The sequence below is a fragment of the Neopsephotus bourkii genome, unplaced genomic scaffold, assembly GCF_033783945.1.
Source record: "Neopsephotus bourkii isolate Nb327-2 ecotype Australia unplaced genomic scaffold, CSIRO-AGI_Nbou_v1 NB_1542, whole genome shotgun sequence".
Classification (NCBI taxonomy): domain Eukaryota; kingdom Metazoa; phylum Chordata; class Aves; order Psittaciformes; family Psittacidae; genus Neopsephotus; species Neopsephotus bourkii.
Genome location: NW_026902018.1, coordinates 4,370,425 through 4,382,322, shown reverse-complemented (window position 1 = coordinate 4,382,322; position 11,898 = coordinate 4,370,425). Strand labels below are relative to the sequence as shown.

Genomic DNA, 11,898 nt, shown 5'->3' with positions numbered 1-11,898 from the left:
TAAATGTACCACCTCTGGAATCTCCCCTTGAGCACAGGTGAGCAGCATCACATTCTAGATGGCTGTGGGTGGTTTTGGGTTTTGTGGGTGTTTTCTGGTGGGTTTTTTTCCCCTCCTTTTCAACATACTGTTTTGGTTGTTTGTTTTTTAGCATATGACACAACTTCTCATTAAACTTTTGATTAAGTATGTTTTAACTCACCAGTGACGTGTTCACTAACTCAGTATCTGCTCTGAACAAAAGACAGGACAGCTTATGTACAGATAACGTCCCCAAAGCAGCATTTTATTTTATTCATTTAATTTCAAAACATTTAATTTAGAAGTCTGGCATCTCAGTCATCCATCTTAACATGGGCTAATATTGACAGTGTTGTCAGAATACACAGACAACAAAACAGCCAAACAGTTTACAAAAAATAAATTCATGATTCTTCAAAACAACTGCAAAAGGTTACAAGTATCAAAACTCTCAGGTAGATGCACTGCACTGAAAGAAAACTGTGCGCACATACGTTAGAGGCAAAAAAAATATTGCTACTGAAACCTCACATTTCAAACTATTTATTTTAAACTGATGAACAGGGCTGTCATTTCACATCAGCTTAACTGTTCTCATTGACTGAAAAAAAATTGGGGGTGGCTAATTTACTCTGCATGCACAAAATGTACTGCTTAACAGAACTGTCAGCTCATTTCAAATGGAAAAAAAATTAACTGGAATCCAATTCTCTTCAATCACTTTCCATTCTTCTTTCCTGTATTTTCCTATCAACAGGCAAACTGAAAATGCCTCATTTATTATGCATCTTTCTGCACCGCTCAAGTGCAACTAAGATAATAGGGCCAATAAACCAATCAATCCAACAATGCCCATGGAGACTCATCTGAAACTGCTTCTCAATGTGGACAGCAGATCTGAACAGCTGTACAATACAGATATGCTTAGCACTAGATATTTAGTGTGACTGTGGCAAGGAAATATTGGTGATGATGGGGATGGCGAAGTGGATGAAAGAGGGATTGGAGGAAAGCTTTTTAATTATTGCCCTCTCCTGCTTCTTCATCTTGCTGATCACTCGTCCAGAGAGTGAGGTTATCTCGAAGTAACTGCATGATGAGAGTGGAGTCCTTGTAGGAATCCTCATTTAGTGTGTCCAGCTCTGCTATGGCATCATCAAAGGCTTGTTTGGCTAAAAGGCAGGCCTGCTCAGGAGCATTCTGGATTTCATAGTAGAAGACCGAGAAATTGAGCGCAAGCCCAAGCCTAATTGGGTGAGTGGGCTGCATGTGCTCTTTGCTGATTTCAAAAGCCTCTTTATAGGCAGCTTCTGAGGCTTCCACAACACTGTTCTTCTTCTCTCCAGCAGCAACTTCTGCCAAATAGCGGTAGTAATCCCCTTTCATTTTCAGATAAAAGACCTTGCTCTCATACTGGAAGTCATTGCAGTTCTTGATCAAGTATTTATCTAGGAGAGCCAAAACATCATTGCAGACTGTTTCCAGCTCCTTTTCTATCTTCTCCCTATAGGCTTTAACCTTCTCCAGCTTCTTCTCGTTCCCATCTGCCATAGTCTTCTGCTCTATGCTGCTGATGACACGCCAGGAAGATCGTCTAGCTCCAACTACATTCTTATAGGCTACAGACAGCAGGTTTCTATCCTCATTTGAGAGAGGCTCATTCAGCTCAGTCACCTGAAAACACAGACAAAAATAAAATTTAAAGGGTATGTCTTAGAGGAGGGCATGTAAATTTCTTTCAATACTTCCATCATCAAATACAGGATTCTAAATTTCATCTAGATCCCGAAATTCCCTCTAGAAAGGAGTCAATTTGTAACAAAAGTTTAAGACTGTTTCTGCAGTCAAGGCTTAAGAGTGAAAACCCCACAGTTCTGTTGTAACAGAACATGTATTTAGAAGCCACTTCAAATCACATTCACTGAATAAAAGTGATTCAGCCTTGTGTGATGAAGAAGCATTCACAGAAGGAAGACTCAGGTTTTTTTAGCAAGTCTGCTATAATTCTGTAGACGACACACTTAGCAATGAATTTAAATGTACCTAGAATACCAGTTTTATGAATCTGGAACACAGCACAGACACTGGAAACTGATGGAGTTCTTGCATTTCTTTTCCCTGCTGCTTGCTTTCTTTTGACACCAGAGATGGAAGCGCTGCTGTCACTATGATTAAGCTCTGCACAGTACAAATGGAATTAGTGTTTCATAGTATCTTTCAGTTGCTTAGTGAGTAATTACAAGGTGTAATACAAAAGGTATCATTTGTAATAACTGCTGGCTGCAGACACATTTCAGGGATAGCACATGAAAAAAACTGCATAAAAATGAAACATGAAATTGGTAAGAGCGATGATCAACTCCAGATTCCTACTACAAAAAGCTAAGAAAGAGGAAAGATAATACTTCTAAAACTGTATTTAGGCATATTTCACTTGATGTAATTTAGAGAATAAAAACTACTAGACCTATAGTCACTTCGTTGTTCTGCTTTTGCAAATTTACCAACATGTTATTAGATTTGGAATTTACAGTTCTGGTGTCCTCAACATAATAAGGACATGGAACTGTTGGAACAAGGCCAGAGGAGGGCCATGAGAATGATCAGGGGACTGGAGCACCTCCCATATGAAGACAGGCTGAGAAAGTTGGGACTGTCCAGGCTGAAGAAGAGAAGGCTGAGTGGAGACCTCATAGCAGCCTTTCAGTACCTGAAGGGGGCTTATAACGATGCTGCGGATGGACTCTTCATTAGGGACTGTAGGGGTAGGACAAGGAGTAACGGGTTAAAACTTAAACAGGGGAAGTACAGATATAGGGAGGAAGTTCTTTACTGTGGTGGTGAAGCACTGGAATGGGTTGCCCAAGGAAACTGTGAGTGCTCCATCTCTGGTGGTGCTCAAGGCCAGGTTGGACAGAGCCTTGGGTGAGATGGTTTAGTGTGAGGTGCCCCTGCCCATGGCAGAGGGGTTGGAACTGGATGATCTTAAGGTCCTTTCCAAACCAAATCATTCTGTGAGTCTATGAATTAGGACAAAAAATGTAACTCCATTATTTTACAAATACTGTATTAACTGCATTAAAAGAAGCCACCAGAATTCTAAGGATACGTACTTTGGTGTGAAAGTAAACTTGTCCTTGCTCAGACACTGCTAAAATCATTATTTCTTTTAAAATTTACATGTTTACATGTCTTGACAGGCATCAGAATGTTCACAACCAAATAAATACTGCAAATAATCAAGTCACAAATATTTATACTGTTCTGAGACTGACGTATCCAGTGAACCACCCAATAAATGCACATCTTTCCAAGTCCGAAATATAACTTACATGCATTACAGCTGTTACAGTACAGAGCTTACTTTCAAATTTAGATTTTGTTCTTAAAACATTCTAAGTCAATTAGTTTTATCTCCCAATGCCTTTTCCCCACAGGTCAGGAGCCCACTCCTGGACACTGCTCTGCCTGGCCCAATGCAATTCCAGATTATCTACAGCAAGTGAAATGCCCAGCAATCAACTCCAATAACATCCCCACCATCTTCTTCAGAGCTTTCAATCAATTGTCTTCCCAACAGTCCCTCCCTCAACAGTCTCTACTACAACCCACCTACATCATCTTCTCTAGTAAAGATACTAACTCCCTCAAGATGCAGAGGCTCAGCTAAGAGCTTTTTATCCCCTACAGTCTGTCAGAAGGCAGCACTTGCTTTACAAAAATTTCTAATTTCATCCAGTTTGTCACAAGACAAAATACAATCTTCCTGGAGTATCAGTAGCCTTGAAAGAGTTTTCCAGTTTTTTTTCTATTCTATTCTCTTTTCTAGTGGTATTCCTTTTTAATTGCAGAAAAAGCATCATAACACCTACCCTGAAAAAGCGGTTTTATAATGCCCATTTGCACAGGAGCCATTACAATTGCAGATAACCTGCAACCAAAATGCCTCTGACCTTCCCTAACTGCAAACAATACCCAATGCAAGTGTAGATAAACAGCATATCTGCAGAGATTTCTGAAGGTCACATTAACAGAGGGAGATTTTGTAAAGTCCAACATCAACTCTGGCAATCTTGTCTGGTCTTTACTCAACATTTCGTATTAGAAGTACATCTATAAAACAATCTTTAAAATGCAGTGTAACTTTTGGAAGCATCTTCATGCTGTATTTAGACAAGCCAGTTAAGGCTTTGCTGTTGCACCAGCTTAGGCTAAGGTGCTAAAACTCTCAATAAGCACTAGACTAACAGAACTTAACCTGACACAGCAAGATTGAGAAGTAGCAGGGAATACTTAAGATTCATTCATGTAAAGCACAACAGAAACAGCCTGGGGAAATACCACCTCAGGACAAACTGAATAACTGAATAATGAATATGTGGAAAAAGAAGGTTAACTTCTTAATCAAAACATTACAGAATCCAAGAGAGAAGATTAAGACTTAATTAAGAGACTATTCCAGGTCATTACTAGACTGCTGTGTCATTTAATTCCCAAAAGTGACTTAAACTTACCTTGGAACTGTTCCTTGCAAGAGGAAACATTAACGGAGAAGCTAATTCAACATCCTTAGGAGATGTCTACTAGCTTTAAAATGTATCAGAAGTTACTGGTCTACCTTGGAGAATCAGCAACTACCATCAACTCAAGTGCATGGCAAATTAGTCCTATCCTAGCTGAAAAATTATGTTGCTCTGTGTAGATATAGGTAAAAATCATATCTACCTCTCTGGTGTGTATGCTACAAGAACCTAGATTCAAAGAACAGCATGTGACTTTTACGGAGCTATCTACTGGTTTATCTGTTTCCAATACATGAGCAAAGTAGACACGAACAGACATGTTTCTCTTCACATTTGGATAAGATGCATAGAAAAAAAAAACTTGAAATGCTGAAGGAAAGGTTTTTTTCCCTATATTCCATCCTACTTACAGCCTTTCCATAATAGAAAAGATCTTGGGACTGCTATAATTTACACTTTTAATGTCTTTTACATGTTAGATGTAGTCACACTTTTTTATAATGGCTCTAAGGGAAACCAGAAGCACTTAAAAATGAAAAGCCATTTGTAGTATGAATTTAAAATAGTATTTACTTACTGAGGTGTTACTCTATAATTTCCTTATGCAAAGAAACCTCTCTCACACACCCCAAGTTTGGGGTTATTTTCTGTCCTGAGCCAGATGATGCAATAGAACACACAGGCTATGATCTGCAGGCACTTTTCATTCAGACTGACAGTCTGCTTTTCGTAACCAGAATACAGTCCAAAACATTTATTTCTAGAATACTTTCAGGTATCTCCTCCTCTGCTTTATGCCCATTCTTTCACAGTTTACTGGGAGAAAAATGGGTGTACATAAAAAAGAATAATGATCACAACCTGGAATTCCTAACCACACACGCTGATGAGCACAGCAGTCCTGTATCAGCTCAGAAATTACTTCCATGTGTGTGCTCCCACATAGACCATACCAAACCGAATTACACAAAGAAAACACACCAAAGTGAAGGTTCCACAATGGACATCAGATCAATGATGCACTGTTGAATTACCTAGTAGAATTTGACCCAGGTCAACTGAATGTATGTGATTATACTTGTGTTTCACTAGCCAGAGCTTATGAGTCACAGCTAGAGCCAGTTCTTAGCAAGCTGTTGCAAAAATGACTGTACCTGAGCCAGTATAAAGTCAGGTTTAATTACTTAAAGTCTCTCCTGATATAGTTATACAGCCATAATTTCTGAACAAATAAAGCAGGCTAATGAATTTAAAGCAGATCAGTGTCTTGCATCATGTGGCTTCACTGTTTAATACCAAGCATTGGAAGTTCATAGCTAGATTTACTGAATAAAACCACAATAAGGAAGTAATCTCATAGCAGGGAAGGATAGCCTTTACATTAAGACATCTCATTCCTCCCTCCTACACATGAATACTTCATTAACCCAAAACCAGAAACTGATGTGAAGGAGAACTTGGTGACACAATACTGAAAATATGGAACATCCCAAATGTTTGAGCCCACTTATGTGCTTAGGTAAAGCCTAAATATTAAACTAGAACCTCATGCTATTTTACTTAAAAAACTTTAGATCCTTCTAAGGCTTGAATTTATTTCACAGAGAACAGTATGATTAATTTTAAAATTATACCTCTCATAACTCAATTCATCTTACCAATTTTAAAGTGTAAATGACTCTCTACCAGCTATACTAGAAAAGCAGTATAAATTAAGAGGTCCTGAGCACTACATATCAGAATTAACACTGTCTGAAAGACTAAGGGTTCATACAGCTAAGATGTTTAACTATTTCTGGAACAATCTAAATCAAAAGGTACTCAGTGCTGCATTCTCAAGTGAGAACCTTTAACATTTACACTAAGAACATTACCTTTCCCAGTGTGAAGAAGCAATTCTGCACCTACCGTGTAGGGTTATTCCAAACAGCTGGAATCCTGGAGCAGCATTTAATGCAACAATGCCACACCCCTTGGAAGAATGCTATTTCATGCAGGCGCACTTACATAAAATTTAATTTAATTTATTTAATTAAAATAATTTTATCATTTTCCTCTCCTGTCTACACATTATAAGCCAAAATATCAGAATTCTTCCAAGAAAAAAGTTTACCAGCAACAAAAAATTGTATTCTTGAGCAGTAGTTTCCTTATTTAAGCTGCAACTGCTGCTGCATCTGGTTGTTGTTTTTTTTAACTGATAGGACTGAAAAAATCAGTGCTTCTCCAGCTTAATGCTGACAGCTGAAATGGCAGTCCCATCATACTTTCTTCAAGATATTCTGCACTGAGAATAGATATCCAAGTTAGAACACTGATTTCCTGTTGAAGGAAGTCTAACATCTCTGGAGTGCAAGAAGATTACTTATTATGATTCTATATGGATAAAGCAGTCTCTTAGTATCTGTTACTTACAATCATTGACACAGAAGGAAACACTAGCTGTCTGAGAACAGCCAGCCACATAATAAGGTTTCATAGGAGCTTATGCTCAGCCAAAATCAACTGCAGACATTGAAGAGTGTTCTGGAAATCACCATGTTAGAAGGAACACCTGTGAAAGCCAAGTAACCAACAGATGCTACATTACAGAGCTGCAACAGGGTAAGAATACTCCAAAACCTGTTGCTTTTTAAATTCAGTTTTTCTTTTTGTATTTAAAGTATCTATAACACAATGTTTCATAAATGCTCAAGATTCAAGCTCATCATCATACAACCTGAGAGCAGAAGTAGTGTTACAGAGAATGCTGTGATTCAGGATGAGTGAAAACTGCAGAGTAATTAGGACAGTTTAAAGAGAACTGGACATATACACTAGTTACATGTACTTTATTTACATATTTCCTGGAACATAGCAACTGTACTCTGCCTCACATCTGTTCAGAGCATCATACATACACCATAGCTTTTATTTTTCCAAATACTGCTGAACTATCTACAGCTACAGTCTTCTACAGCAGCAGCGGATTTTGGTGCTTTCTTTGCTCCATCTTTTAGAGCTAGCTAGTGAAATATCTGAGATTAACAGAGCTGTTACTACTGCATTATACGTATCAAGAATTTGTCCAGTGCCTCTGTTACTGAGACACTCAGAAGCATTGCTGCTTTAGAACTGGATGGTTGCAGTATTTCTAATGACACAATAGCAAAAGTGAGCAAGAGAGCAAAATAAGTGTCTTTTTACTGCCCTTATTTAAGGGATGGGACATTCATTACAGCCCCTGAACAAATCAATTGGTACAACAAAAATGTGAACTCCGTCTGAAACTGGTCTTCCAAACTAAGATCATCTCATCTTTAAACAGGTGTACTCTCCAGGGGAACAATTCCTCTTGGGGCCTTTGATGTTCACAAAGGATAGATCAGCGAGAACAAACCAACCGCAATCAGATACAGCAAAGACAATGCTAAGCATTTACCGGCATTAACATTACTCTTAAAAGATGAGGTTACGTGAATACTCTGGTTTTAAAGAAGGGACTAGACATAGTAAGTTTGATCATTCTGCAAGTTTATTATGTATCAATACAGACAGATCAGTACAAGTAATTTTCATTGCTTGGTTACGGAAAGAGCTGAATCACAACTGTAGCTTACTGCTTAAACGCATGTCAGTACTCAACTGGGTAAAGAATGCACTGACAATTTGTTACCCTACAAAGAAGCAGCAAAAAGACAACGTTAAAACTTGGGAAACGCTGTGTGCTGGGTAGCTTTTATACTCGGATGCAACCACTATCTTTTGAGTCAGAGTGCTGATGTTTATGGGTGAGGCCTTTATTCGTGCCTTTTATCGCAAGGCAAAAGAAACGTCTAGAAAAGGAGGGGGGCTCCTCTTGCGGTGCGCGGTTTCCCCAGACACCCCCAGCAGCTGGCATGTCCTGGGCTGCCTCGGAAGCGAAGACGCACCGCAAGGTCAAACCCGACATCCCCACCGGGGGAGGGGGAACCGGGCGCCAGGCCGGGCCCCATCTTGAGCAGAGGTCAGAAAAAGAATCGACCACGTTCCCGCCGCGACGAGCAGAGAGGCGGGCAGTATTCAAACCGCTGCACTGCGCGCCGGATTGGCGGCGGTGGGGAGAGAAGCGAGAGGAGGGCATGGGGACAGCCACACCCCCAGGGCAGGAGCGGCCACGGGCGCGCGGCACGGAGCCGTTAGGAGGGAATGGAGGCAATGCGGGAGGAAGATACATTTTACAATGGGACCTGGGTCCAGTTTGTACCGGCTGCTGTTTGCCTCACCTCTCCCCGAGGCAGGTAGCAACGGGCACCGCCCCACACGGCGGCGAGGTGTCCCGCCGGGAAGGTCCGGCTCTTGCTCCCGCCCTCCTTTCTTCACGGCGACGGGTGGGACCTGGCGGCTCGCATCCTCCCCGGGACCCAACTCCGCCTCGGACCAGCCCGGACTTCCTTCCCCTCCCTCCCCCGCCACTACCCACCCTACACACTCCTCCCCGGGTATGACCCGCAGCCGCCACGCTACCAGCCCCACTCACCGACTTCATGGCCGAGGCCATGTCGTCGTATCTCTCCGCCTGCTCGGCCAGGCGGGCCCGCTGCAGCAGCTGCTCTCGGTCCCCCATAGCCGCTTCCGTGGTGGCTGCTGGGCTGGGCACTCGGCGCCCCTCAGAGAGAGAGGAAGGTAGGGGCGGGGATGAGCGCCTCGGTACACGCGGAAGGTGCGAGCCGGGAGCCTGCACGGAGCCGCCGCCGCCGCCGCTTCTCGCTCCCTCAGCGGCCGCCGGGCTCGCCTCAGCCGCCGCGCGCTCGCTGCGTGCCCTCCGCGGCGTGAGCAGCTCGCGCCTCTCCGCCCGGCTCGGAGCCTCGCGCTGCTGCCACCGCCTGCGCCTGCGCGCTGGGAAGGCAACGAGGGGGCGGAGCCGAGGGGACTGCAGGGGAGGGGAGGGGGCGCCGCTCCCCCGCGCTCTATTTCTAGGTGACGTCACTTGCTATAAATAGCCATGCCGGGGCGCCGGCTGGGGGGAGGCGCATGCGCGCTGCGAGTGCTGCATTCTACTGCTGCAAAGGTGGAGGTGGGCGGTGGGCGCGGGCACTGCGGAGACGGGCGGGGAACGAACGCCTCGGGACGGGCTGGGCCGGGCCGCCGGGTGCCTGCGCGCCGGGCCACGGCCGTGTCTCATCCCGGTAAATGAACGCGTGTCGTGTCCCGGCCGCTTTGGAGCGCTCCCGGCTGTGGGGGTGGCAGGCGCGGAGCAATCCTAATACCTTGGCTAGGAGATGCAGCTCGATTAAATCTTACTACGTGTTTTAATTTGTAACCGTCGGGCTCCTCTTTCATAAACTGACAGCGTACCAGCCTTGCATAGAAATTACCTCAACGGGAAGGCATTGCACAAATGACTCCAGAAACACGAGTATCCACGTTACTCACCTCTTACAATAATACATAGATTAACTTTCTCTATTCAACGAACAGCCAGCGCAGAAACATCACTGCACATAACGGGAGTTGCCGTGCAACGAGTGACAGATTCACTCCCCATCCAACAGCATATCAGAGCTGCTGACCACAGCACCCCTATCCATTGAAGTTCACCTCTGTGGTCACCCCCAAAGCAGAAGGAAGCAAGCATGTTAGCATGCACCAGAGGCAGGGGACCAAGGCTGCTCCCACTCATGACATTATTCTGTTCACCCTAAGCACTCTTTGCACTGCTGCAATCCAATAAATCCCATCCACTGTGTCAGCCCAAAGTTTTTAGCCTTAACTCTAGCACTGTTGGCTTTTGTGTTAAGCCTTCATGTCATTTAAAATAAATGCTGCAGTTAGTTTTAGAAGGGATTGTACGAATATTGCAGACAGTTTTAAAGGGCATAAATATTATGACAAATAAGAATAAATAGTAACTCTTTGTAGTAAAGCATGAAGGGTAAAAATGACGTGGAGAAACTGAATGCCAGCGCGTTCAGGAAGCAGATCTGTGCAGCACTGCTAAGCACATGGCTGCAGGTAGGTACCAACAAGCTCAAGGCCACCTCTTTCACAACAGGATTTTACTGTCACTGTTTCCAGCAGAAGACAGTGACTAATAAAACCTTAACAGAATGGAACCCATGTATCAGCCTAATTTGTTATCATTATCAGTGCAAAACTTGCATTGACTTTACCTAAGGATAAAGTTTTATCAATGGGCAGCAGAAGCATGTTCTTGAAAAGGTGCATTTAAACGTAAAAATACAGATTTTAATATGTCTAACATTTATGCAAGAATAGCATAGAATAGAGGTGGGCCAATCCAAAATACCTAATACACTTCTCCACCTTGGAAACTTTGCAGTTGTAATCACTTCTTAGTAGAGATTACTCAGTCTGCAAAGTGTTCCAGCGGTTCTGAAAATTCATGGGGTTTACCAAAAGCTTTCTAGTCTCATACAGCAGTTTCAGACTCCCAAGGGAAACAGATTATGAAGTATTTTTGTAACTAGTTATTCACCCACTCACCAGACAATCTGCATTAATCTGCCAAATATATGTGGATATAGCTACACCGGCACAGAAACATTCTCATTAAATGCTTTAGGGTTTTTTTAATTGAGCTTCTCTCTAACAGCTATTTCTCAGTCTAAAGCATCTCAGTTCTTAGCCTTGCAGCCACAAGGTGATACACAACCTCACTGCTCTAAATCAGAGTCATGGCTAAACACAGTTGCAAGGAAAAGTGCAATCTTGTACGCAGCATTTCTACAGTCTGTAGTAAAGAGACAGCATTTCATACACACACAGTATGTGGGAGAGTACCTCTATCCTCCTGTGCGTATAGCACCTCCTGCTCTGCATCGTCAGCCATAACAGTGGCTGCATGGATCTGTAGAGGTACAAATAAAACCAAATTAGAGCTCACACAATGAGGTTTAATCTGCTATAATATTTATAAGTTGAGATACCACATCTTAAAAATAAAAACGGAAAGGCAATGGAAATGGAAATGTTGGCACACCTTTCAATAGAGTGCTAAACGGGTGCAAGACACTACCTAACCATGGCTGACCTGACAGGGGGCTGCCCTGACAGGGTGTCCAGGCACCAAGCATGACGTTACAGAGCTCTGCGATGCCCCACAAAGCCCAGGCAGGAAGTCAGAGATCCTGCTCTCATGAGGCAGGGCTGGGAGCTGTTGGCAAAGCTACCACACACAGCAAGAACTTGTAGATGGAGAAATTTCTGGTACTGAAAATTGCACCATGACCTAAGGCAGTGGCTCTGCTCCACAGGCGTATCTGATTATTGGACAGCACCAATGTTCCACAAATAGCTCCCTGCTGGAATGCCATTCCTGTTCACTGTTCAGCTGCACACCGGTGCACTGGGGACACCAAAGCACTCTCAGATG

General features: G+C 43.1%; 1 protein-coding gene across 2 annotated transcripts; it reads right to left on the bottom strand.

The window, feature by feature from the left end:
* Positions 1–267: 267 nt before the first annotated feature.
* YWHAH (tyrosine 3-monooxygenase/tryptophan 5-monooxygenase activation protein eta) lies at positions 268–11,540 on the bottom strand. 2 transcript variants are annotated; one of them, XM_061370670.1, is made up of 3 exons: positions 11,506–11,540; positions 11,307–11,373; positions 268–1,695 (listed from the first exon to the last, which is right to left on the bottom strand). In XM_061370670.1, exons 2-3 carry the CDS (start codon positions 11,367–11,369, stop codon positions 1,039–1,041), a joined length of 720 nt encoding a protein of 239 aa, XP_061226654.1. In that variant the 5' UTR covers positions 11,370–11,373; positions 11,506–11,540; the 3' UTR covers positions 268–1,038. The 2 variants fall into 2 exon arrangements, with proteins under 2 accessions (XP_061226654.1, XP_061226653.1); XM_061370669.1 differs by lacking the exons at positions 11,307–11,373; positions 11,506–11,540 and adding an exon at positions 9,043–9,355.
* Positions 11,541–11,898: the final 358 nt, after the last annotated feature.